The sequence below is a fragment of the Parasteatoda tepidariorum genome, chromosome 6 (genome assembly GCF_982258835.1).
Source record: "Parasteatoda tepidariorum strain Cologne lab strain chromosome 6, Ptep-v5.0, whole genome shotgun sequence".
NCBI lineage: Eukaryota > Metazoa > Arthropoda > Arachnida > Araneae > Theridiidae > Parasteatoda > Parasteatoda tepidariorum.
Genome location: NC_141760.1, coordinates 18,864,898 through 18,892,337, shown reverse-complemented (window position 1 = coordinate 18,892,337; position 27,440 = coordinate 18,864,898). Strand labels below are relative to the sequence as shown.

The following is a 27,440-nucleotide window of genomic DNA, read 5'->3' as shown; positions in this document are numbered from 1 at the left end:
CCCTCATTCCCAGAGTTTTACTGTATGAAGTATGATTCAGCACAATAATTAGAGTTTTTACTAATTTGTTGTATACCCTTTTATGTACATTCCCTGTGCTATTTATGAAATGCTGGCAATAATCCTATTTTGGTATGATTAAGTGTCATCTGAATTGAACAGTTTAAAATTTTGTGAATTGCATTGTAGTTACTATGCCTCTTTCATGTTTAGGTATATTCCTTATGAGCAATCTTGCACTAATGAATTGATAAAATAACATATTTTTCCTCCTTGATTTTCTGCTTTTGAGATAATTTATGCTATTTATTTATTTATCTAGAATATCAACGCCATTATCAGTGCATCACGGTCAATTAAAAATTCCAAAAGGCTGAAAAAACTGCTTGAAGTAAGTTGTAGTAATAAATTTCAGTAAGCAATAAAATATCAGTAATATATATATATATATATATATATATATATATATATATATATATATATATATATATATTGTATTGTTAATTCATTATCTACTTTTTTTGTGTATCGTTTATCAAATTCTGAATTTATTTATAGTGGTTTTTAAAAACTGTTTTAAACCCAAATTAAAAATTCTGAAACTAAAGTGTAAAAATTTACTTAATGTATTCGTAAAAAAATTTTTTTGTTAAATGAATTGCATTGAATTTCATCTTGTCAGTCCATTTCTGATTTATATTAATCTGAAAGAATGAAACAAAAATCCTTTTTCTCACTGTATGTGATTTAGATATATATTTTTTTCCAATGATTTAATTTCTCTTAACACCATTACCTCTGTACAGTTTTTTTTTTCCTTCAAATTTATATATTTTGATTTTAAAAAGTTATTTATCATTTAAAAACCACTATTTAGCTAAGCTTATCCCATTTTTAGTTAAGCTTTATATAAAATCTTAAAGCTAAACTGTAGCACTTGTATTCAATAAAATGATCAAAATATTAATTTATAAGTTAACTAAATATAACAAAAGTCTTATTCTCTCTATTTTTGCTGGTGACCCTAATTATTTCTTTCAATAATTATTAAAACACATCTATTACCACATTTTTACTTGATTGAAAAACTAGAATTTCAAATCAATTTAACTTATCAAAAGATTACAGATTTTTAACTAATCAAAAAAATTGATTTAAAAAAAAACTACGAAGAAATTATAATATTGGATACTAACCAGCAGAAATCCAATTGAACTGTTAAAATAACAGAGGCAGGCCCAAAGTGTACCACAGAAGAGCTAAGCTATGAGATGTTAATATTTGTTGTGAACAGTTCTGCTTAAGCAATTTTACTGGATTTGCATTTAACATATTTTTATTAACAATTCTTTGTTTTCTTTTTGCTATGATACTAAAGTTACCATCATAAACTATATACTACTTCTATTTTATTCTTAACTTTGCAGTGATAGGTCTAAGTAAGTATTCAGTTAATGAATCCTGAATGCATGTGCATTGTGTTAGCATGAATGCATGTGTGGTTAGTTTGTGTATTTGAAAATTTTAGAATGTGTGGTAAAATTTTTTTTTTTTTTATTTATTACATATCTACAGTTATGTTATTTGAGTATCCATCTGTTTTCTGTTATCTAGTTTTTTTAACATATTTTTTTTTTATCCATTTTTAAATGCATGCCCATTTAAGTACTTCATTATTTTCTTATTGATTGATTTTACATTGATTTAAAGTCGAAAAAGTTATTGCATTTGTAACCCTCTTTTATCTGTTTTGAACATAATATTTCGACTGATATTGTGCTATAGTCTATTACTTTACATGTTTGTTATTATACTATTATATTCCATAAACTCTGTTAAATATCATAAAAAATTAGCATTTTAAATTTATATGAACATTTTAAAACCTGTAAGGTACAGTTAAAACAAATGCAATGGAAAAAAAAATATTCTTGATTAGACAATCTACTTCTTTGATTAAAAATTAATTTGTAATTATCCTCAGATAATTTCATTATTTAAATACTGTTAAAATAAGTCATTTGAAAGGCAAATAAAATACAATTGAAATGGTAGTTTAACCTGGCCTATTTGTATTTTTTTTTCTAGTTTAAATGTTTTCCTTACTTTTTCTTTGAAAAAAATTGAGGCTTTGGAGTTACTTTAGTGTATAATTGTTTTTCTAAATATAATTTTAAAAAATTGTGTTTTTGAACAACTTGCAATTAAAAGAGATGAGTGTACAAAGTAATAATTTGACTAAAATATAGAACTTATTAAGAATATGGCCATAATAAGAATATTATTTATATTTGTAATCTTAGTTTTTTCTCTCCATAAATTATTAAGTTTAGAGGTATGCTTTATTCCTATTGATGATTTTAAAAGTGATGATTTTAAAAGTTTTTTTATTTACGAATACACATCGTTATTATATACGTACATTTCTAGTGTAACGTTTAATTTATGAATATAATGCCAAAGTTGACCAGATCAATGTATTATAATTATATTTGCTGACAGCTAAGGATTTATTTTGAATAAAATCAATTATACTGATTACTTATGATTACATCATATAGTAAGATAATCAAAAATTGTATTACTGTAACTATAAACTCTTTATTTTTGTAGGTTATTCTGGCTTTTGGAAATTATATGAATAGCGCAAAACGGGGTCCAGCTTATGGCTTCAAGCTCCAAAGCTTGGATATGGTAAGTTAAGGATTGTGGCAGTTTAATTTCGTTGTTTTTGATTAAAAAAAATTTGTGTAATATGTAAATTTAAGGAACATTTTCATATCTAAAATTTTATTTTGCAATTCTAATATGCTAATTTATATTAACTTCGTTTTTGACTAAGAGTCTAAAAGTATATATTAATTAACTATGGTGACTATTAAACAGTCTATTTAAACATAAACTATTGAATATCTTTTACAGCAACAATGGAATTTTTTGTGCATTTTGATTAGAAATTTTCCATCTGTAACAGTGCTTGGACAAGGAACTACTAAATTTTTTTTATAAAAAAAAATATATATATTTTATATTCCTTAATGAGATATTCCATTATAAGTTCCACTCATAGCACAATTTATAATATTTTAGTGAGAAATAAATAAATAAGCATAGTCTTAAAAAGATATCTTTAAATATATTCTTAAAATGTCTTTGGCTTAAGCATGAATAATAGTTCCTTCATATTTATGAAATACTTAAAACTGAATAAGGAATTGTAATATTATCCCTAGTGTGGCACGTTTGGCATAAAATTGTCCATTATTGCCTGTAGTAAGTAGCATTAGTGTCAGATTATTTGCTTCAATTTTTTTTTTATAGATTGTAACAGTTCTTTTCTTATTCTGGAATTCAAATCAATGACATTTTGTTATGCTATTTTGTACTCTTATTTCTATTCATTGCATGCATACATAAAGTTATGTCAAATATTTGTATATTTAAATTCTATTTTTTAATCTAAGTATTGAGTTAAAAAAAAAAATTAATATTTCCAGCTTGCTGACACAAAAACTGCAGATAGAAAAATTACTCTTCTCCATTACATTGCTGAAACTGTTCATCAAAAGTTTCCAGACATTTCTAACTTTGAAAATGATTTGCGATTTTTAGAAAAAGCAGCATCAGGTATAGAATTTAAACTTAATTAAAAGAATTTTTAATTTTTAGAGCTTAACTTTCTAAACTTTTATTTCTGATATTAATGTTCTTATGTTATTAATGTTTTTATGTTATTAATGTTAGAAAGCTTTTATTTGAATTTTTTTTTTAAATCAGTACAAGTATCTTTCATTAATTGTCACATTTTAATTTATAATTCTTAAATACTATGTTACTAAGAAAAAATATAGTTTATGAGTGTAATTTCAAAAAAAAAAAAATATTAATATAACTTAGGTAAGTGATATTTCAATGTTTGTTAAAAGTATCTGTAAAGAATAGTAACCAACAATAAGCTTAAAATGCATTTTCGATTTTTTTTTTAATAGCACTCAGTCAGCTAATTGTTAGAGGGTAGCATCTTTTAATTTTTTTGCCGTACCCACAATTTAAGAATTCATTAAATAATATTGAAATGTTGGTCTTTAATGGATATATAATTTTAAATGAAAGTTTTAAAAAAATTACGAAATTGGAAATATTGGACTGGCTGTCATTTTGTTTTAATCACATTTAAAAAGAGGATTTCAGCTTGTATATTATTAAAAAAAATTTTAACTTTTGCTTATGCTGATAATTTTGAAACCAATTATAAGTTTATCGAAGCTTTTAGAAGCATTACTGTGTTAAGTTGTTATTTTTAAATAATATATAAGATATGCTAAGTTAAAAGTTAATTAAAATTGCAGTAATGAAAAGAAAGCAAAAGCTAAGGCACTTATTAAATGTTATTTAAATTCAGTTACCACTTTTAAAAAAAATAATGAAATTAAAGGGAAATATTTTTTATTTGTAATAGGTCAGCTTTAGCATTCATTTCTAATGAAATGTGTTGTTGCTAATCATTGCATCAGATAAATAGGCAAATAGAATAAAAAAAACATCCCTTACAACTTTTGTATGTTTCAAATTTTAATATCACAAAAACGTTTCTATTTTATAAAATTATTTCATTTCATCTTACATACAAAATATTTCTTTTATTCAAAAATATATAAGTCAAGTTCCAACTTTATTAAACTTATCATACCTTTCAAATCTGCAATTAATCTTTATAATCTTCTTTCAAATGAATATATTTGAAATAATATTAGTATGTCAATTCTATTTACTTAAAATTCAATTTACTCACATATAAAACATTACACAGGCAAATACTACTGTTCTCTCTCCATCTGTAAAAACTCATTCTAAAAATTAAGAAGAAAAAATGATGATTTTCTTTGGAAACTGTAATACTTTTTTGATACTAACAACAGTTTTTTTACTAACAGTAGAGTTAGTCTTACTCTGTGAGTGGGAAAGACAAAAATATTTTGAGATAAATTTTATATAGACTTAAAATATCAATTATTTTTTATTAGTTTCATTAGCAAGCTAGTTTTAATCAATAGAGATTAACTATATTTCCTAAGCTAGTTTATATATAGTTAATTTTTTTCTCGACAGTTTCAATGGAAAATATCCTTACTGATGTTCATGAGTTGGAAAAAGGCATGGACTTGTGTAAGAAAGAGATGCAACTGAGGCGTGATGCCAGAGACGCTGCTGTGTTGAAAGACTTTTTAAACAGCCATGAAGATTCTCTAAGGAAGCTGAAAGAGGGTGCTAAAACTGCTCAGGTATGAATAAATTTCTTCAGAAATTCAAAATAAATAACTTTGTACAGTAGGGAACCGATTATCCGGAACGATCGGGACCATCGCTATTCCGAATAACTGATTTTTCCGGTTTTCTGAATCGCCACAAAAAGCCGTTTTTTTATTGTTAAACCCAACTTAAAAAAAAAAAAAAAAAAAATTATTATTATTCTTATTTTTTTTGAAATAATCTTAAAAAGAAGAAAAAACGATGGAGTAATACACTAATGATTATTTCCAAAATGATGGTAAGGTAAACGTCTTTCAAAAAATCCTAAAATCTTATGAGGAAAAAAAATTTTTTTTTAAAAAAATGGCGGGAAAATTTATCGAATTTCGTTCCGGTTTCCTGATTTCCGGATAACGGGTTCTGTACTGTAATTATAAATTTTAATAGTCTAGTACAGTGGTTTCCAACTGGCGGCCGCATCTGGCCCGCGAAGCCTTTTTTTGCGGGCAATTTTCTTAAAAAATCTATATGGGTTTAAAATACTTTTCTCGTTAATAAAAACCTAATTTCTTCGAAACCGTGTTTCTGTGAAATTTATACCAACGGTGCAAAAAACAATTATTTCTCAGGTTCTGCATCCAAGAAAATATTTATTCAAATACAAAAATAATCGTGTATCTCTTTTTTACTTCATTTTTTATATTTTGTGAATATAATTTAGCATGTGTGTATCAGAAATTTTCTCGAAGAAATTCTCCGATTTAACTTTTTGAAACCACTCATTTTGGACGAAAATATTTACTCACACATTTGTAAATTTAAAATGTAAATATCTATTGTCTGGTGGTTGCAGCAGACAAACTTCAATTTTGTCATTGAACATTTTGTGTGCTACTATGTAAGTTTTAATACTAACCTTTTTAAAGTTTTATATCTTATTAATTCGACATCTGTTGCACATTAATTGATTAATACATGGGTGCAGATTAAAGTTATTGTAGCCCAAATTTTTTAATATGCATTTAAATATTTTTAAAAATCTTCTTCTTATTTTAATTTGTAATTCAATACTTTTGTTTTGTACAACTTGGTAAAAATCTGACAGTAATATTTAATGTTCCTTCAAACATAAGAGTCCTACATAAAATTTTGATAAAACTGCGACCCGCCATTTGATTTGTATTTTTAATTGTGGCCCCCGGCCTCATGTAAGTCGGAAACCCCTGGTCTAGTACAACAGTTCCCAAAAGGTGTTCTGTTGTATCCCTAGGGTTCCATGGAAAGGTCAAAGGGGTTTTGTGAGTTTGGACTTGTTTTTTTTCTCCCCTTTCTTTAAAGCAAAAATGATTTTTGAAACCTGGTATAGGTTTGCATCGAACCAATAAATAATGAAAAATTACTAAAAGAATATTCATTTATAAATGATTGCATTAGTATTTTTTATTGAACTTTAAAATTAAAAATAATGTAACTGAATTCAAGAATAAAGAATTATTTTTCATCAATAACCATTGTCGTCATTTAAAAAGTTTTCAAACTTCACAATTCAGCTTATTATATTCAATTTGATTTATGTGCACACTAAAAACTACTAGACTAATTGCCGAATATAAAACCGGCATAATATAAATTTTAAGACTTATTAATGAAACAAAGAAACAATTTCGTTCGTCCTTTAGAATGTTTCATAATTTAGTTTCTAGTTTTTTTCAGGTTAACACATTCACACCTGCTAAAGAACTTGTTTTTTAAAGTCAAAATTCCACCAAAAAAATTTGGTTGTCTAAGGTTCCGTAGCTCGAAGAAAAAAAAAATTAAGAGCCGCTGGTTTATTAAATACAGATACACTGTTTCATACATTTAAGGTTAAACACAGTAAAAGCAAAATTAATTACATTTTTTTTATTATAAATGCTGTTCCACACATGTGTTTGCTCTCTCTTTTCAGCAGAAAGTCAATCTTCAGTGCATTTTATAGGTACTACAAAAATTTGAAGTAGTAAAAGATTATTTTAATAAATATATTTGAATTGTACACTCTTTTGTATTTAAATTTTTTGCTGGTCCTTTAAATGCAAACAAATCAATATTCCTTACATGCACAAAATAAGTGAACACTAATTTATTTATTTATTTTCAGGAAGCATATTCTGATTGTGTGCAATATTTTGGTGATAGTGTTCGTTCAATAGCTGCCAATACCTTTTTCTCACTTTTTGTACGCTTCTCTAAAGCATATAAGGTAATTCTGTTATATTTTTATTTTATTTTTAAAAAAATACAAATATAATTGTGGCCTATATTTACTGTTTCTTTTTATTTCAGTTTATTCTTGCTTGTTTGCTCTTAATTATTTTTGCCCTTTTTACCATGAAAATTTATGATTAAAAAGGGATACATTTCACGATTTAAAATTCTATCTCTCAATTAAAGAAACTTAATTTTAATAATTTCAAGGGTGCCTTTAATTTTAAAATTGTCTTTTAAAGTTCTTTTTTCCTGATATTTTTTAATAATTATTTCTATGTAAGTTAAGGATATTTAATGACTGATTTGTTTGTTTATAGCAAGCAGAATTGGAAAATGAAGCGAGAAAAAGGCAAGAAGCAGCTGCGAGAGAAAGTGAAAAAATAGCTGCTGAAAATGTTTCAAAAAGAAATAGTCTGAATTCTAGAAAAAATAATCAAGTAGGTTTTGGCGCTTAAAACTATAAGCTTGTAGAGTAAGTTTACTGTAGAGTTTATCTTTTTAATGCACATTTTTTTTCTTCAAATATTCACTTTAATTTAATGAATAATCTCCAATTAATAATAGCCTGAGTTCAATCAAACACAAATTAAAGCGCACATAGCCCAGACTTATTGTATTATCTTGAGATAGGTCCTTATTTTACTGCTTATTCAATTGAATAACAACCAGAGATAAAAACAGAATCTACAAAAAAGAGTCGCACATAAAAAGCAAACCACTGAGCAATCCATAAAAAACAATAACATATATATATATACTGAGGAAAATACCATATCTGGATTCATCAGGACTTTGGCAAGTCCGAATCAATATATCAAAATACATATAATATCAAAACATCCTAATTCAATAACAAATGGACAATAATTAACTTCCATTTCAATAAGAAACGAATAAATCTGTGTGGCATGCGTGATTCCACTGTTCTGAAATATTTTGTTACAGATTTCCACAGTTTTTAAAATATATATGCAATTTCCAAATCACACATTTTGATGACTTGATTTGTGACAATGTTATTGTCCATGTGGTTTTCTCTATCGCCATTTCAATGGTTTAGGATTTCTACATAGTTTTTAAAATGATGCTTTAATTTTTAATAGAATATTATTGTGATCCTCAAATTCAGAATCGCGCTTTTGAATTATCAATTAACGACCCGCTTTAGTCGTGACAATTTCATCTCCAATGCGCAATTTTTTTCAAAATTTTTAGTTTTTGGGCACTCTGAAATTAAGTGCATGATTCTTGGTGGTAATAATCCTTTAATGCGAGACGTAAAAAAAAAAATACGAGATTTTTTTCACTTTGTCGTAAAATGCCAAATTTCGTTTACATGATATCCAGTTTTTCTTCAGATTGTAGCGGAAATTGAATTAAAATCAAACACAAAGGATTCTCATCATTGCATACTTTTTTTCAAAAAGTTTCAAATGTGAAAAAAAATTTATAAGAAAAAAAGTAGATTATGGGAGTTTATTTATTTGTTAAAATAAATAAAATTTCATTGAAGCGAAAATATTTAACTTTCAATTAATTGTAAAAATTAAAAATATCTTTTTATTTACGAATATTGTTCAAATAAGATTAGTAGAAATGTCTACCTATTTTGTGAAATAAGCAAAACAAGAAGTAATTAAAGTATAGTTTTTATATGTTATAAAAGATTTAACAAGTGTGTAGATTTTGTTTCCAATTAAAATTTATTTCATATTTTAAAATTATACCTGTTTAAATACAAAATATTTGAACACAAGCCATTATATTATGCACAAGAAAGTAATAGCTTTTTGTAATTAATCAGATGTTAACATACTCATTTATTTCTACCCATTTTTTTTCTTCTTCCCTTAATTGGTTTAAGAAACCCTATAGCAATTCATTTGCATTTGATAAACTTATTAATTTCATGTGTTCCACAAAATTAGCGCTATGAAATAGATTTAGATTTCTTTTCGGACTTTAAAACGCTCTTGACTTAATTTATTTGCATAATTATTTTGAAATCTGATATGGAACTTACACTTCATCTAATTATAAATAATTGAAACAATGAAATACCAGTGAGAATATTCATTCGTGTTATGCAAGTCCAAAATATAACTAATCTTATTGCTGATAAAATAGTTACAGAAAAAAAAATCTAGTAATTGAAAACTTTTCATTATTATGAAATCTTTGTTTCTTGTTTAAAATGAGTTATGTTTTGTATAAGAATAGTTATACCAAAACTAATTTTTTTCAGTATAGAAAATTTAATGCTGAAGTATTATGGCAAATATATATATAATTGAAATATTATTACTTTCTTGAAAGTATTCTCATTACTTACTTTGTATTACAGGAAGCTGTGATTAATGAACTGAAAAGCAAAACTAGACAAGTGAAAGAAACAAGGTTATTGAAACAAGATGAAGTCTACCATGGGGCTTTAGAAGACATTTTACTGGGTAAGACTATTATTATAATTGTGAATCGTTATTTTCTTAATAAAAATTTTTTGATGAAGACTATATTTAAAAAAAAGAATAATTTTACTTAGATAAATTTTTATGGCTATTTGTGTTTTTAAATCCACACTTTATTTTTCTAGTATATATATATATATATATATATATATATATATATATATATATATATATATATATATATATATATATATATATATATATATGTGTGTGTGTGTGTGTGTGTGTGTGTTTATTTTTTCTGTTACTGAAGAGAATTAAAGTATTACTCTGTTATAGCATGATTTCATCTTGAAATATGATTCATAAAACAATTTCAAAGTTAAATTCTGTATTTTTAAAAAAGATTTAATTAAGTAATAAATTTACAACCTGATTATTCTTTAAATGTTTCTATTATGTGTATGGATAATAAAATAATCTTAATAAAACAATTGGCAAAATATCATGTAGCATTATATGAACTAAGAATATATCAGTTAAATACCAATACATAGTTTATACAATCGCATTTGCTTCACAATTAAAGGTTCAAATTGTAGAAACAAAATTCATATGTAACTAAAATGTTCTGTAAGAAATGCTTATAATTTTCTGTCCCTGAATTAGTTTAAGAATTACTGAACTATAACTATTTGAGTAAATATAAAACACATTTCTTTTGAAGTTTTATTTGCTAACTGTGCATTTAATGTTAAAATCGTCTTTTAGGTCTTAAAAGTGAGCCATATCGACGTGCAGATGCTGTTCGAAGAAGTCAACGACGAAGACAAGAAAATATAAGGCTATCCCATACAATGGATGAATTGGACTTCTGAAATCTAGTTTTGTATTATACAAATTCTTTTGACAAAATGATTTAGATTTGTGCCATTTTTTGATATTTGTTAAATAGATAGCTAGTATTAGCTGTAAATCGTTTGACTGCCTCTTTATGGAAGGCTTCTAGTTATTTCATAATTGTACTGTTACTGTTTCCTACTGATTTCAAGATAGTATATTATTTCAGAATAATTTTTTTTGAAATGAAATCACTCTTATTTAAACAAAAAATTAAGACACATTATACTTGAACATTTTATTAATTTGAAATTATAGCAAATATGTTTTTTTTTTTTATCTGATTGAATTAAAATTTAATTGTCTCACAAATATTTGTTGGAAATTCCTAATTGCTGCAAAAGATTTTAATAAAGCATGTTTTTTTTTAAATAAAACTTAATTAAATTTGGTTAAATTACCCAACTTTAATTGCTCATTAAAAAAAATTTCTGATTTAAAATTTTAAACATGGAAATAAAACAGTAAAAAATAAAAAGTTAGTATAGCATTGTTTTAAATATTATTCACAGTACAATTTAATTATTAAAAAAAAAGATGTTTTGAAAAATATTTTTATGGAAAAAAAAAGGTTTTGAAAAATATTTTTATGGAAAAAAAAAGTAATTTATTGTCGACGTTTTTAAAGTAAAGTATATTGCATCAAATTTATATTTCTGTGTAAATAAATTTAGTTTCAGACTTCTTCATTTTTTATTACTGTTATATTTTTGATTTAGACATGATTAATTTTTGGACTTGCTTTTTGATTTATATATAAGATCAACATGAAAAAAATAAATTATATAAATCTTCAATGGAGATGACATTTGTATAAAGTGTATAATGAGAAGAGCTGCGACTAATATAAAAGTGCAATTGTAAATAGCCATTTGTTTTTGTCAGATAAGAAAAGTGATGAACTATTTTTCATAAGTATTTGTATTCTGTATCAAGTGCCTGAAAAAAATTTTCACTCAAAGTTCAATATTATATTTTGTAGTATATATTTGTAAATAGTGCTTTGTTTTTTTTTATGTGGTGCTTTATGTTTGATTAATGAAATTTTTAAAAAAAAATTTTATTCCTATTTAGCTTATTGTAAATCAATTGATTTATTATGTTTAATACAACCAAAGTTTTGTTATCCTTGGCCTTAATTTCTAAGTAAATGATGTTTTTTTTATCAAGTAATGGTAGTCAACAAATTCAAATATTGTGTTTTCATGATAATAATTAAATACTTAACTCAAATTTTGCAAACATATCGTATTGTAGATATTGTATTTAAGATAAAAATGTTAGCTAACAATGCAGTTTCTTGGTTATTCAAAGTGTAAATTCCCAACCAACTTTATTCTATGGTTGCATTTTTTGTTTCAGTACATGCCCCAGGCTTGTGTTGTCATAGTCACATTGCTTTAAAAGTGTTAGCATTATTTAGGATATATTTCAGATGACATGTGTTTAGGAGGAGTTACAAAAATATATAAAATTAAGTATAGTTAAGTTTTAGATGTTTAACTAAATATACATTTAGTGATAAAAAAAACAACTTGTTGTCAGTTGATTTTAGGTAGACTGGTGTTTAAAAAAGTATCATTCATTTGGCAGAAATTTATTTCTTGCTGTTGATCTTCAAAGATTTTTAAAAAAAATTGCTGTGATTAAATAAAGATAAGAGTATTCCATTATCAAAGTAAGTTATGAGACATGTTGAAATTTAGATTTACAAATTTCAATTACCTTTGTAAAGTTTTAAAACAGATCTTTTTTGCAATCTACAGATCTTATAAACCATTTAATCATAGTTAGATTTTATACATATAATTTAATATGTTCACTACATCATTCACTTTAGTGAACTTTTAATTTATGCAATGTGTTCACAAAAAGAAATAAATTGCATAAAATACTTATCTTTTGCCACTTATATTGTTATAAAAAACAAAATTATTTTAAAATATGTAAAACATTATTCAAAATCATTGTGTTCTATGTATCTGAATTATAATTTTAAACATTTGCTATGTTTTTTACACAATAGTTGTAAAAATTGTGATTTTTTTTACTTAGTAGGCTCTGATTTTTTTTTAAAAAATTTAGGAAAAGAATTATCAAAAATCTACTAAAAATATATCACTTTTTATAAAATGTAATAATTATAATTTTGATTACTAACACTGAATTTAATTAGCCCCACAGATCTATAATTGAATTTTAATGTTAACTTTGTTATTGTTTCCTAGAGTTCTGGAGAGTCCTAGAGTATAGTTACACTTCTTAATGAAGCACTAATATTTTACAAACTATTTTGAAAATGTAATCACCTTTCTTAAGAAACAATCTAAATCCGAGCAATAATTTTTTCGCAATCGTATTCAAAGATTTTTTAATCACTCATAATTCTTTTATATTTTGTACTTTATAATTTAATGTACTTTATTTCGCACTTAATTTGTCCAAAAAAATTATACTTTTTATATCTTCTTTTATAAATTTTGTACCTTTTTTTTAGTTATTTTATTGATCTCATTCGAAAATGTTCCTTTTACATTCATTTTAAAATCTATTTTCTATGCCTGTATTGAAGTGCCTAAAAATGTGATATATCTCTTCTTTATTTTAAACAATATTCTGTGTTTAAGATAATCACTTGGGACCATTCTACTTTTTTCTAATATTTATTTAATTTCATACAGCAATGAGTTTGTTTTTATATTAATTTTTTTTAAAAATATTTATAACACATTTTACTGGTGAAAAAAGACTGTATTACGGAAATCCACAATTTTGATGAACTGTATATTTAAAATAACTTTAAATGAAATGTATTTGTACAAATTTGAAAATAAATTTTTTATGCTTTATTTAGTTTTCGTTCTAACTATATTGTCAATTTGTAAATAAATATTGTGCTGAGTAATTTTTCAAAAAATATTAACTGAAGTACTAATTTTTCTGAAAATTTGATGGGCAAAAATTAACTCTTTAAAAAAAAAATCTTTAAAGAACTTTCAAAATCTTTTATTTTTCGGCAACACTTCAACTTGAGAGGTCATGCAAACAAGACAACTTTATACATTCAAATCTGATAAATCTTTCAGTAACAATTGGCTATTGTTGTTTTGAAGAGGGAGAGCTGTTATGCAACAAATTTTCTGCTTGCATTTATGGCCAGGATGTTTAGAATTGAATAAAATATCGCTATTTGTCACTTGTATGCAACTTATGTGGTGAAATCGAAAATGTTATGATTTCTGGTTTCTCAACTGCTTTATAGTTGTGTATCAGCATAGTGAAATGAGGATTTCTCAATTTAAGGACAACTACCACACCTAATTATTATAATAGTGACTATTCATAGATTCAGAAACTATTCAGTTAACATTTATTATAGCCTACACAGAAGTTGAAATAAAGAAAACAATACACCAATTAATTTAATATGATATTGACTGCTAACAGCGAAGTCAAATATAAAAGAAAAAAAGATAAAAAACAACTTCTTTTTTTTTACATGCCTTTCTAAATGAATGTGCTATTTATTTAAAAATATGTGTTGAAACCATCTAAACTAGTGCAGTACCTAAACAAAGAATTATATTTGGTAGATTCATAAGTGTGGGGGTTTTAAGTAGTATAAAAACAGTGAAGATATGTATATAGAGGGGAAGACAAAGCAAGGAAAAGTTCAGGGTTACTACAAATTACTATATATGTGCATACATACAATATTTAACAAATTATTTTCTAAAATTAATAATGTAGCTTAATAATAATTTTTATACCATGTATCTTGATTTTAGATTCATTGAAGGACATTTTCCAGCGAATTAAGCATTAACAGGGGCCTGTCCAGGCCAAATTCTCTACCGTTTAGCAGTACCTTCACAAATTCAACTTACACAAAATACTTTTTCTTAAAATTTTATTTTTGTATCCCGTAAGAAATGATAAATCCAGATTTTTGTGTAATTTTCACAAAATAGGTACCTCTTGAAAAAACCTAGACAGACCACTGATTAAATATTCCAGTTTTGAGAAGTTTTAAAAGGAATGCTCCAAGAAGTTTAAACTAGGTAGGATATGAAATCTAAAGCTTGTAAATATGGTTTAAATTTAATCACCTGATAGTTCTTTTATATCATTTTACAGGAAATATTTTTATCCCTTTCGCCCACCCCAAAAAAGAGCATTGTAATGCTATTTAACTGGATGCACACGTCCAAAAATAATAATTTCACAAAATAAATACTAAAATTCATTTAACAAGTACTATTTCAAAGAATGTCACAAACTTCAAAGATACTAAAAACATAAAATTTTCAAAATATGCAATTAACAATAGGCGTTAATTGCTTATTTTTGATTAATATAGGTTGATTGCATTTTTAAAAAAATCTACACATAATAAAAAAAAAAAGGAAGTGAAAGAATTTTGGTATCACTATAGTCAAAATACCATACATTTATAATCAATTTAAAAATATAAAATTGGTATTGACAACAAAAAGATAGAAATTAGAATTGAAACATAACTTATCAATACTCAATTAATGTGAATACTAATAAAAATTAGTGACTTCATAAATAAGATACTATTTTTGGGAATGACTTTAACCACACTTTGTTTAAACAAATTTTATAAAACGATTCAAATGGAAAGAAAGATACTGAATAACCAGTTGATTAGTAATAGTAGAGATAATTTTGCAAAACAACCTTCACACAACAGTAAAAATTTGCTGTATAAATACTTTAATTACGTTAAATACTCTAACGTTTTGGGAGAGGGAAGATAACAAAATTGTAACATTAATACTTGAATTACAATATTTCAGTGATATTCTTCATAATGTTGGGAAATCAATAAAAATTATTGAAAAAATTTTACTTCAAATTATGGTGTTTTATTAATAAAAAAAAATTAGGACACAATATTAAAAATAAAAAAAATAGTGAAATTTAAAATTAAGTGAGATTTTAAATAAAAAGGTATTCTCAAAACTGTATTTGCAAATATATTTGTTGAATAATAACTAATGAAAAATTAAGAAAATTCAACTTTTCTTCGGGATAATGAGAAAAAGTACTTAAACACTTAAAAAATAAAATCAAAAGAAAAAAATACATGATTACCACACTTGATGTGGATCAATGCTAAATTTGTAAAAAAAGAATCCTCAAAGATAATATATGTCAAATAAAAAAAAATCCTTGTGAGCTTAAAATTAATTTTTAAAACAATTCTTAAAATAAACCATAAGCACCGCTGTTAGTTCAATTCTTTTAACTTGAACACTAAAATTGAAATAGAAGAAAAAGAAAGTTAATGTAAAATAACAATTAGACTACAAAAAATAAAATCAATGATTCTTTTTTGCGGTGTTTTAGTACAGTACAGAACCCGTTATCCGGAAATCAGAAAACCGGAAAACCAAAAAACCGGAACGAAATTCGATAAATTTTCCCGCAATTTTTAAAAAAAAATTTTTTTTCCTCATAGGATTTTAGGATTTTTCTTTCTTTTTTGAAAGATGTTTACCTTACCATCATTTCAGAAATAATCATTAGTGTATTACCTCATCGTTTCTTATTTTTAAGATTATTTCCAAATAATTTTTTTTTTTTAGTTGGGTTTAACACTAAAAAAACGGCTTTTTGTAGCGATTCAGAAAACCGGAAAAATCAGTTATCCGGAATAGCGATAGTCCCGATCATTCCGGATAATCGGTTCTCTACTGTAATACTTTTTTATTTTATCAACAGAGGCAGCTAAACCATTTCATTAAGTTGGCTTTCTTAAGTAAACATAAAAAAAAAAATTTGGAGCCTACTATAACAAAAATATTCTACACCTGACAGTTATAAGTAAATTGCAGTTAACCGCAATTTACTTATAAAAACATAATATATAAGGAATATCTTAAACAGATTTATGAAAATTTAGCAATAATTCAATTTATTACAACATGAAAAATATTGTGAACATTAACAAATTTGATATCCAATTTTATAATATATTACGAAACAAAACATTGCAACAGATGTACCTAACTTATTGTTTGTTTCTTTTAAAATTGCAGCAAAACATTTATTAAATTTTGATAAGATAACAAATAAATTCTTTTAATTACCATCATAAATAATAAATTTTAAATAACAATGTTTTTCTCAAATAGATATGTTTTCATCTTTTTAAATGACTGATAATATAGTAACAAATTTAGTTATTCCTTCATATTTAAATGTTGGTTGACTCTTTGAGAGATACAGATTCTTCGCAGCTTTTAGGAACGATTTCCTCTAATTGGATCAATTGCTTATATTCCCATTTCTCAAATACTGCAACAAAATAAATGAAAATTAATTAAATAAATAATTAAAACAAATATTAGCAATGCAAATTATTTACTTAATAAACCACACATATATATCTTTGAAATTTATAACTTGCATTCGAATATATTTATTTCACAATATTGCAAAGAACGAATCTTGAGAAATGAACAAAATACAAAAAAATTTATTGCCTAATGCATTAAAATAATTATTGATAATAACACGAATGCCAACATAGAAGGAAAAATAATTTTAAAAAAAATAGGCAGGGTGGGACATAGATTCATTATAAAATTCCCAATTACTTTAAAATTCCCAGCACATAGCGAACTTTATAGTCAACAAATGTAAACAAAACTTTATTTCACTAACAACTACAAATTAACTCCATTGAAGTCTATTTAAATGTATTTCCCTTCCATAATTGATTGTAAAAAATCTTTTTATGAATATTTTTAATTCCTCATTTTCAATAATAAATTTATTTCAGATAGTTATAGGCGTTCATTAACTATTATAAAAATAGCGATTCCTAAATTTTATAAACTGAAAATTTCAGAACATTTAAAAAAAAAAAAGCTTCACATTGATCTCAATACAGAAAACTTTGACTTACTTCATTATTTATTAGTATAACATATTAAAATACACATTCAAGCAATAAACTAAGTAAAAAATCTATTTTTCTGAAGATTTTTCAAAGAAAAAAAATTTCAATTTCAAAGAATTAGCTAAAATTTATACTAAAACCAGGAGAAATCGGCAAAACCCAGCAATCTACTAGATATTCTCGAAGAATTGCTTGAGCTATGTAATAATGAATGAATATTTCCACCTAATAAGAATGCCCTTTTACATATTCACACAAATTTAAAAGATTAACTACCTTAAAAAGCAGGGTATATAAAAATAAAAAAATTTAAAAACCCGAAAGGTTTTTATTGTTTTTTGGTTTATTAGGCTTTTTTGCGTTTATTTTGGTATTTTAAGATATTACCTAGTTTAACACTTTTTAGGTTTAAATTTTAATTCAAAAGGAATACTTTTAGTTAAAAAGAAAACTCTCACAGGAAAATAAATAATGAAATAAAATAGCTTTAATTTTAATACAATACAATATTCTTATGCTGATATTAATAAAAGGTTCTTAAGTTTATTCTTTCTTTGACTAAAAATAAAAGCATATTTATCTAAACACACTAAGTTTTGAAAGTAGGGTTATGTATGTTTTATTATGTAATATTTAAATAAACAAATAACAATTGATAAAGAGGCAGATTTTGATTATGCTTATAAAAAAATCAATAAAAAAGACTCATTTAAGCCCAAATTTTATTGGATTTTTTTCGAAACCATTTACTTGCTTACTTATTTTTTTAGGGGATGGGTCAAAAACCCTGTTAAAAAGTGCACTAATTTCAAAACACAAAGAAACAAACCTTGAAATATTTGGCTCAAAAGTAATGGTTGTTGACATTCATCAAGAAATATTAAAATAGTTTCTTTTAAGGCTGCAAATTCCACATTGATTTCATTCAAGTGATTCCCATCGACGGCAAGAGTTTCATGTGAATCTTCACAAACCAAATCTTTCAATAAAGTTTTAACGTTCTCATTTTGAAGATCAGTGGAAATATCATTTCCCTTAACATACGTTATTTCACTCAACTTAAATTCGCTACATTTTCTTTCAAATTTATCCAACACTTCATCTATAACATTTGCTTTGGCAAGTAAATGGGTCTTACAGTCTTTTAAGAGCAGTTTGTTGACAGTAAGGAGACCTTTAATCACAGAAATTGGGAAACTTATCTCAAATCCTTTCTTATATCCTTGATCGTATCCATTCTTTAAAGTTGTTTCTTCTCCTAAGCATTTGCCATCGATAAAACCTTCTTTGAGACGATATTCTTTTAATCTATTCCATTCTACTTCTTCCAAAGATTGTTCAGGGTCAAGCGAATGATTTTTCTCCGCTTCTTGGGCCATAAAAATATGTAATATATACAACTTTTTTAAAAAAATTATAACGATTGAACTGCTTTAATAATCGATAAATCCAATCACACTATTTATTTACACAGGCACGGCTGAACTGGATCACAATTGTTTTCCTTTTGCAGATCTCTCATTTAAAGCTTATAGCTTACATTGATACAATTTTGCTATTTACTTTACTAACGATAACAGTGCCCTCTTTTGAGTAATATGGTATGATACCAAAACATTTTACGAGCAAATCAGGCCTCCTCGGGCACAGAATTAATTTCAGCGTGGAAGAGGAGAAACATAAATGCGTGCCAAAAGCAAACAGTGAATTATTTTTCAGTCACTTACTTCGCTTTATCATCTGTGATCGCAACGCTCGAATACGCCATCTAGGGAGAAGACCGGTTCCATGTTTTTGGCCCTTCTTCCTTACTTCCCATCCTCTTTTCGTTTGTATAGGAATGTTCTACGATATTTTTCCTTTTCCTAATATTTGTTTTTACAATTAATAAAAATATTTTTTTAAAGTTTCCATGATGCTTTCTTTTAGAACTATGTTTAACGTACTTTTCAGTTCCATATAGTTTCCCAACATAAAAGATTTTAATGTATATGAAAATCAAGATAGAAACTAACGTACTTCCTTCTTCTATGACTTTAAACGCGCTATTGTTGAAAGCATGTGAAGTGTTGCCATAGGTAGAGAGTGCTCTACGCTACCTGCAGCCCATTTCGATCGTCAACTGTTACCTTTCGTTACTCTAGCTAATTAAATATATTTTAAATTAAAAACTGGTATTATCCCATCCAAATGTCTCAAAAAAGACAAACTAGTCACTCAAACGAGAGAAATATCATCAAATTTATGACATATTTATTTTTAACAAAATGCACATACAGATTACGAAATAAGTATTTTTGTCGTACGATCGCTAAATAGCAACCTTGTTCAAGATTATTCACATCTTTCTCCCAAAAATAGCGAAATAGTATCATCGGATACCACGTGATGAAAGCAGAGACAAGTACCAACTCCTGGTGAGCGAACTATACTCATAAAATCATATATCTTGCCCAATTAAAGAACAGATGACACAAATGAGAAAAGGACAGCACAAAGATAAATTCGACCCCGCTTCCTCCACATTTTAAAGTGTTTGGCGTAAGAATGGGCGTTTTAGATTGAGGCATTTAATTTGTCAGCTATGTCAGAATAAATATAAATACAACTATATGTGTTCCAAAATATAAATATAATTCTAAATTCAGCTAAATAGCAAAAGCATATAAAGAAGATTTTAAATAATAGATTTAAATAAGTAATATTAATACGTTTAAATAATTTTCATTATAAAAAAATTTAAAATTTTCATGAAACAAAGTTTTTAATGCATGCATTTTTTATATCATGGAGGCGTGCTATAATTTTCATATGATACATTTGTGTAGCCTTGTCTCCTCCCCTTGTAACCCAGCTTGAATAAAAAAATTTGTTAGAAGATATATCGTTTGCATTTATGTATTAATTTATTTATTTTTCAATTCTATCTCAAGCGATTTTATATTTTGTAAAGAAGAAGGGAAAAAACTATGATAAATTTCATCACTAACTTCTAAAAATAAATCGAATTACATGCGAATAATTTCTTAGTTTACATTGTAATTTACTGCAATATAGAGTTGAAGTATTCTATTATAATTAAGGTATGTTTTACACTTAAATATTTCAATTTAAATTCCTGTTCAAAATGGTCTTTTCATCGAATTATTAAAATCAAGTTGATTATTGACTTATCATATGTCTAGAAGTTTTAATAAATTAAAAGCAATTTATGGATACATTACACAGCGAATAAGAAAGAATTAAATTTTAAATTAATTTTCATTGTAGAGAATAAAGTAGTATTTTAAACTTTTATTTAATGTTCTTTTTATTGTTGGAAAAATGACTAACACTAAATGTTTCGATATGTCCATGCAGACAAAGTAATTTTTTTTCTTTTGTTTTATTGAAAGGAAAGATTATATTCGAAATTATTTACTGCTTTAAATGAATTAATTACAGTATAAATAAAAACAAATAAAGTCAAGAACAGTCAAGTTAGTTTAGTACAATGAAAGTCATAGTAAAATGTAATATTTATTTCCATTACTCCTATTAATTATTTTTTACTTTTATTTTTCTAGTCTGGATGTAGTTGATGTCTTTAACCATGGAGTATCACATGCAAATGACATTAAGGTTACATCAATTGATGCGATTCCATATCGATGAATTAAATGCAATGTTTAACGCTAATAAAGGTATTTCAGAAAGTTGGTAAAATATTTTAATTATAAACATACCAGTTTTAAAATTATGGGCACATTAAATGCAAAATTAGAACTAAATATTAACTTTATAATCCATTTCTAGAAAACTATAGATGTCTGTTTATAGACGTCTATTCCATCTAATTAGTTTTGTATAATTTAATTAGGAAACAATGAATCGAACGGCCTTTAAACTTTGTGAAGCCTTTTAAATAATGACACGATGAGACACGATTTTTGCCTATAATATTAAAATAAATACAGGTTTTCTTTTCTCCTTTTTCTTTTATTTTCCGAATTTCATTCCTAAATAATTTAATCTTTTTTCCATCAAATTTTATACTACTGCTTAATTTTTATGTATACAACATTTTTGACTATCCTCTAAAAATGTTTCAATAACTTTTTTATTTTCTGATTCCAAAATTTTGATTTGTAAGAAGTTTCATTGTGCATGACTCTTTGATACGTGGAGACTACGGCTTTCTTTTTTTTCAATTTCATCAAGATGATAAAAAGAAAATATTTTTTTAAATTTTCAATACTAGAATTAAATTTTTAGAATTAAAACAAAATACGAATATTCACCGGCATGTTGCTCTTTAGAGTACGAAAAATACGAGGCCAAAAGCGAATCCACACGGCTATTCAGACTATAAATTTTTATATAGTAGTTCATCAACTTGAAACTATGATCAAATTCAAAAATTTTTCTTTCGAGAGTGTGTTTGAAAAAATAGAGGAAACAATTCCATTGGAGCAATTTTCTTTCCATACAATTTCATTTCTATAATTTGAGAAATATATAGTACTTTACTATGCTACATTAGAATATTACATTATGCTACATTGGATTTAAAATTTATGCCCCTAATCCAAAGCTTGAAATGCGATTCGAATTGATATTACCAGCTAAATGCTTTGATTTTTGTTTCAGATCTGTCCTTCATGGATCCTGATCGAGCACATCAGCAAGTTTTACTGTCTTTCAGTCAATGCTATCATGCATTATATTTACTACAGCAGAAAATAAAAATTCTCCATGATCAGGTAATAAATGTATGTTGGTTCATAACGCTATTTAAAAAATCAATAACGTTAAACACACATTACCCAATCACGGCCGAGCACCTAGCCAGTGGCTAATTTATTATAAGGCCTGAGAGGCTCAAGTCTGAGGGGAGCCTTCCCCACCCCCCTTAATGCTACAAAAAATTAATTTTTGGGATTTTCCTTAAGAATTGTCTATTAGAGTTATGAGTTAAAAAATTTTAATAAATTTAAGCTCAAATTTGCTAGTATATCGTAATTTACTTGTGTTATAAATGATTTAATTTAAAGTAACGATCAGGAGACCCCTGACATTTCGATGCCTAGGGCCATTCCTAGATCAGGCCCTGCACATAGCGTCGTTTTCTTAGAGTTCTTCTATTAATCAGCTGATCTAGATGGCCATAGATAGAATACCACGTAATTTTTTACCAGACGACTTGTACAGTGCCTGAGCTGGAATCCCTCTTCAAACTTCCACATCACAGTCAACGGAAGGAGGAAGCCAAGGCGGATTTAATGCACACCTTGGTGCGCTTATATGCCAGCTGCAAGGCTCAGACTCACGATCCTAAAGTCTTGTCAAGAGGGGTGAGCGACTCCTTAACAGTGATGCGAACATTCATAATTTTATAATATTTTTGGTACCAATCGTTTGAACAGCTCATTTTACGAAGTAAATATTTATTACTATTTGTTTCGAACGTCATAAGTATATCAATATGATAAATTATCATTTATTTACAGAATGTTAAGTTTTTTATAAACAAAAGGCAAATCAATTACTAGCGAAATTTTTCTGCATGCTTTGTGAACATCAGACAGCACTATCGATAAACTCGTAACGCTATGCAAAATCTCTTTAATATTTGACGAAAGTCACGTAATCGAGTAAATATACATGAATCACTTTTCTTGAACAAGAATAATACTATGCCATAAACTCAACAGTTTAAACTTAAGAGGTTTAAATTTTAGTTCTTGATATTTCGACATTTTTACGTAAGTTATTTTTTTTAATAAAGCCCAAAAATATAACATCGTAGACTAAATTCAGTGTAAAGATAACATTTGCTACTTAGCATCCATTAAAGTAGTATGTTTGGAAACCTTAATATCATTTTTGGGCTTAGTTTTAAAATATTTTTGCTCTTATTATTAAATGTATTTCCCTTACTATAATTTAAAACAATTAATACTTTAAAGCGAAACTTACGCTAAGGTTTCTTTCTAGTTTTGAACGAATTCAAAATGTTATGTTTAAATATTTTGCAATATTTAATTTATAGTTTATTGCACGCATTATTTTCATTTTAGAATGTGGGCACAGCCCCTAAAAATATATGGTAGCATAATTTTGTTTTTCTTTTTGTTACTAGTGATTAATATAAAACTTTAGACCTCTGATTATATAATGAAACTCGTAAATTTCTGACCTAATTTTACGAAAGAGGCTAATTTGTTACGTTGGGTGCGAATTTTTTGTTCTCTTCAACATATAAAATAATTTTGCTAAAGCTTTTTACTTATCCGAAATAAACCATTGCATTGGTAGATTTCGCTGGCCAAGAACTAAATTCCATTATCATAGTTGCTTTTGTTTTATAGATGGAACGGATTAAAGGAACTACACAAAATTTACATTCAAAGTTTATATTTCATCCCGCCAATCACAAACCATCGATGCACAGCTCATTTGCATCAAATTCGTTTCCACCGCTCTGCATTTTCCCACCAGGCACACCTGAATCTTTGAATTCACCAGCTCGATGTGCATTTTCTTTTGAACCAATTTGTCTTTCTGAAGAATCTCTGTCCTATAGATCGCCGTCACTAAAAATAGAAGAAAGTAGCGATGAACGATACAATGACCAGAATCCTCTCTTCAAAGAAAACAAGATGATAGCAAAGGTATGATCTAACTTCGGGTATCATTATTTTTGTTTTGTATTATGACTGGTGTTGAGTAGTCGACCCAATTTTGAGTTTACGACTATCTATTTTAAACTTGTAATTTTGAACCCAACCCAGATGAAAAGGGAACTTCTGGATTAAGCATTGGGACAAACTAAACTTCGTAAAGGACTTTTAAATAGTACTAACTCGCATTTGCGTTAGATGGAGATATTTTACGCGAAAATATCTCATGATTAACCCGACGGTCTGGTACATTCTAACCCATGATTCGTCTACCACTGAGCATATTTTACGTCATCACTTTGGTCGGTGCGAGCCGGGAAAAGAATTCATATCAACCAGGATCATACGAACCAGGTTCACACCTGGGTCGCCTCATTGGGAGGAGAACGCTCTGGTTCTGGTATCGCTAGTTTAAATGCTTTTATTTTTTATTATGAAATAAGCAATATGATTCGTTCAATTTTAATGTGCAAAAAATTGATCGTAAAACAACCCTAAATTAAGCCTTTAGTTCACATTACTGTAGGCTTCGCTTCGACAATTAATGAGGTTTGGAATGATCTAGTTCGAAATAGAGTCTGATATATCATTAACAGATTTCTGATTTATTATTTCTAAGCAAGATTTGGGCTTAACTTGAGCCTACATTTATTCTAGCTTCGAGCTTAAGAGGCCTTTTTTCTTGCAACCGAATTCAACTTTCAAAGGGGAGTCGGTGGGGAGAAGTTAAAGAAGTTTTTAATCACCTTTATATGATTTTTTCAAAGAAAAGAAGAAGAAAAACGACGAGTTTCATCCGCGTTTTCTCACAATTTTTGCCAGATTTCTTTTTCAATTCAATTTATGAATATGAAGTACAATACGATTTACGGAAGCAAAATATAAATTTAATTAATCATACCAAGTAAATAAATAACTTCATCATATTATTTTGAAAAAGAAAACATTTCCGAATGATTTGGAGACTTTTTAATAAGTTATTATAAATTAGAAACATTATTGATTACTAGTGGTCTGCGCCCCCTGCACGCCAACGCTCGCTAACCCCCGAAAATTGCTAAGCAATCCTATATGGTTTGCTTCGCAACCAACTTAGGTACATTGCAAATGCACAAAATTCTAAGAATTCAAAACAATCATTCAAATCCACATAAAAACTTTTTTTTCTTAAAAAATTACATCTTTTTAGTAAATACTAAGTCATTAAAATAAATTTGAACTCAAATAAATGACATGTAATTCGTTAAATCTATTAGAAATGTGATACAGTATAATTCGTAATATAAATCAAAAATCGTCAAATAAATTCGTAATATATAAATTCGTGAAAAAAAAAAAGCGCTTTTGACAAAATACTAAAATAGAGATCTATCGACAAAGACTACTCACTTCTGCCTAGCTTAATAATATGAGACTGTCGCAGCTGATGCTCTCTGGTTATTTCAGTTTCCGTTTTCAAAAGCTCCATATGTTGAGCCACCTCAGCTTGATTTGGCATGTGACATTTTTAGCGGCAATCATTGGTCGATTCACCGTGTAAGAGAAATAGTAACGTAAACAAAACAAAGCAAACGTTGCCACCAGCGGAAAAGAAATGCAGCCAAAATTTGGGAGCCACGTAAGAGAATTATATATATTAGATTAGTATGAATTACAATAAATCTTGTTTAACAATCGTGAAATCAAATGATAACTGACAATAATTTGAAGTACATTTTAAGCAAAACTTGATTTGAAACAATATAACAATGCACTTATTTTAATAAACATTTTATTTATTTAATACAGATAATACTAAATACCTCTTCAGAAAACAGTAGTTCCGAGGATGATAGTGTTACAGAAAAATTGCTCAATCCATTTCGACAAATGTTTGATAGGCAAGTAATAAAATGTTTTCTTTATTTTGGCAACTTTTTTATTACTCTATTAAAATCATTACTCAATTAATTCTCTTATTTTGATTACATACTCTTTATTTCTTCTAATTTGAGTTGCTGTAAACTTTTTTTTTATTCTAGTCGGCGGTTATCCCAGAGATTAGAGCTAGAACAAGAATTGGAAGAAATTTTGAGCTTAAAATAAAACATTTGAAGTGGCTTTTGGAAAAAGCGAAATTCATGTTAATGCCTTTTTGACGTTTCACACATATATTCGTTCATAATAAACTTAATAAATTACGCTTATGAACTGTTTAGTTTAATATTTTAAACAAGTTCACATCATTACACATTAATTTTAACAAGAAGAGACTGACCAGATAACTAATAATAGTAATATATTTTAGTGATATGTGGTTTGCATGATGAAGACTTAACTTACACAGAACGTAAATTTGCTATGGAAAAGAAAAAGTCACAACGAAAAGAAAATCTTTCAAAAATTGCTTCTTTAATTAATCAATCATCAAGTGCTTCTTTATTAGTTTATTAGTTCAATTTTTTTCTATATAGTCTGGTTCAAAATGTTATTTTTATGCGTATCCTTTAATTCTTTAAAATTTTAAATATATGTCAAAAAATTTAATTTTTAATTAAATTTTTTGACAATTTTTTTAATTTTTAATTAAATTTTTTTCATCTATTTATAAACTCAAAGAATTTTAAATAAGTTTCTTTTAAAATCCATTTTAGTTTGAAATAAATTATTCTAAAATTATTATTTTCTCATATGAAAAGTTTTCTAAGACTTAATTTGTTTCTGATGCTTTTTGTTTACTTTTTTTGAAAAAACAATGTGCTAAATTTAGTAGACTTTGAGCAGAATTATCAAAATTGTAAAATATTTTGAATTTTGCTAATAGATAAAATGGGAATTAAATTATCGATTTTGGACTTTTCTGTGGTAAAACGTTTAAGAATTCAATTCAACTATGACATAAACCGTCTGTTAAACAACAGACGCATTAACTCTTAAAATTTTCTTGTGCTAAAAATTATACGAATAGAATTTTAAAGCTCCTTTTTTACTATTATTTAGAATAATAGAAAAAAAATTCACTCTCTGTAAATTTCTTTATTACATTGCATAATTTCT

General features: G+C 26.4%; 3 protein-coding genes across 4 annotated transcripts in view; 2 read left to right on the top strand and 1 right to left on the bottom strand.

Moving 5' to 3' along the window:
• The window catches only part of Frl (formin-like protein), a 69,361-nt gene extending 55,704 nt beyond the window's left edge, over nucleotides 1-13,657 (top strand). Inside the window, exons 19-26 of one of the 2 annotated variants that reach the window (XR_006225531.3) lie at nucleotides 323-391; nucleotides 2,614-2,694; nucleotides 3,498-3,627; nucleotides 5,110-5,282; nucleotides 7,391-7,492; nucleotides 7,818-7,972; nucleotides 9,845-9,950; nucleotides 10,680-13,657. Coding sequence is in view for 1 of the 2 variants with exons in the window: in XM_043045610.3 (XP_042901544.1) it covers nucleotides 323-391; nucleotides 2,614-2,694; nucleotides 3,498-3,627; nucleotides 5,110-5,282; nucleotides 7,391-7,492; nucleotides 7,818-7,937; nucleotides 9,845-9,950; nucleotides 10,680-10,786 (888 nt within the window). In the remaining variant the exon portion in view is untranslated. The remainder of the gene's footprint in view (nucleotides 1-322; nucleotides 392-2,613; nucleotides 2,695-3,497; nucleotides 3,628-5,109; nucleotides 5,283-7,390; nucleotides 7,493-7,817; nucleotides 7,973-9,844; nucleotides 9,951-10,679) is intronic. The other variant, XM_043045610.3, reaches the window with a different exon arrangement.
• A 141-nt stretch (nucleotides 13,658-13,798) lies between these two features.
• Nucleotides 13,799-19,235, bottom strand: LOC107436275 (uncharacterized). Its single transcript, XM_016047917.5, has 2 exons — nucleotides 18,572-19,235; nucleotides 13,799-17,135 (listed from the first exon to the last, which is right to left on the bottom strand). Exons 1-2 carry the CDS (start codon nucleotides 19,119-19,121, stop codon nucleotides 17,035-17,037), a joined length of 651 nt encoding a protein of 216 aa, XP_015903403.2. The 5' UTR covers nucleotides 19,122-19,235; the 3' UTR covers nucleotides 13,799-17,034.
• Nucleotides 19,236-20,666: 1,431 nt separating this feature from the next.
• Nucleotides 20,667-26,685, top strand: LOC122269999 (uncharacterized). The gene is made up of 6 exons (XM_043045617.3): nucleotides 20,667-20,825; nucleotides 21,309-21,425; nucleotides 22,372-22,484; nucleotides 24,093-24,395; nucleotides 26,193-26,284; nucleotides 26,426-26,685. The coding sequence occupies exons 2-6, from the start codon at nucleotides 21,323-21,325 to the stop codon at nucleotides 26,487-26,489; spliced, it is 675 nt and encodes a 224-aa protein (XP_042901551.2). The 5' UTR covers nucleotides 20,667-20,825; nucleotides 21,309-21,322; the 3' UTR covers nucleotides 26,490-26,685.
• Nucleotides 26,686-27,440: the final 755 nt, after the last annotated feature.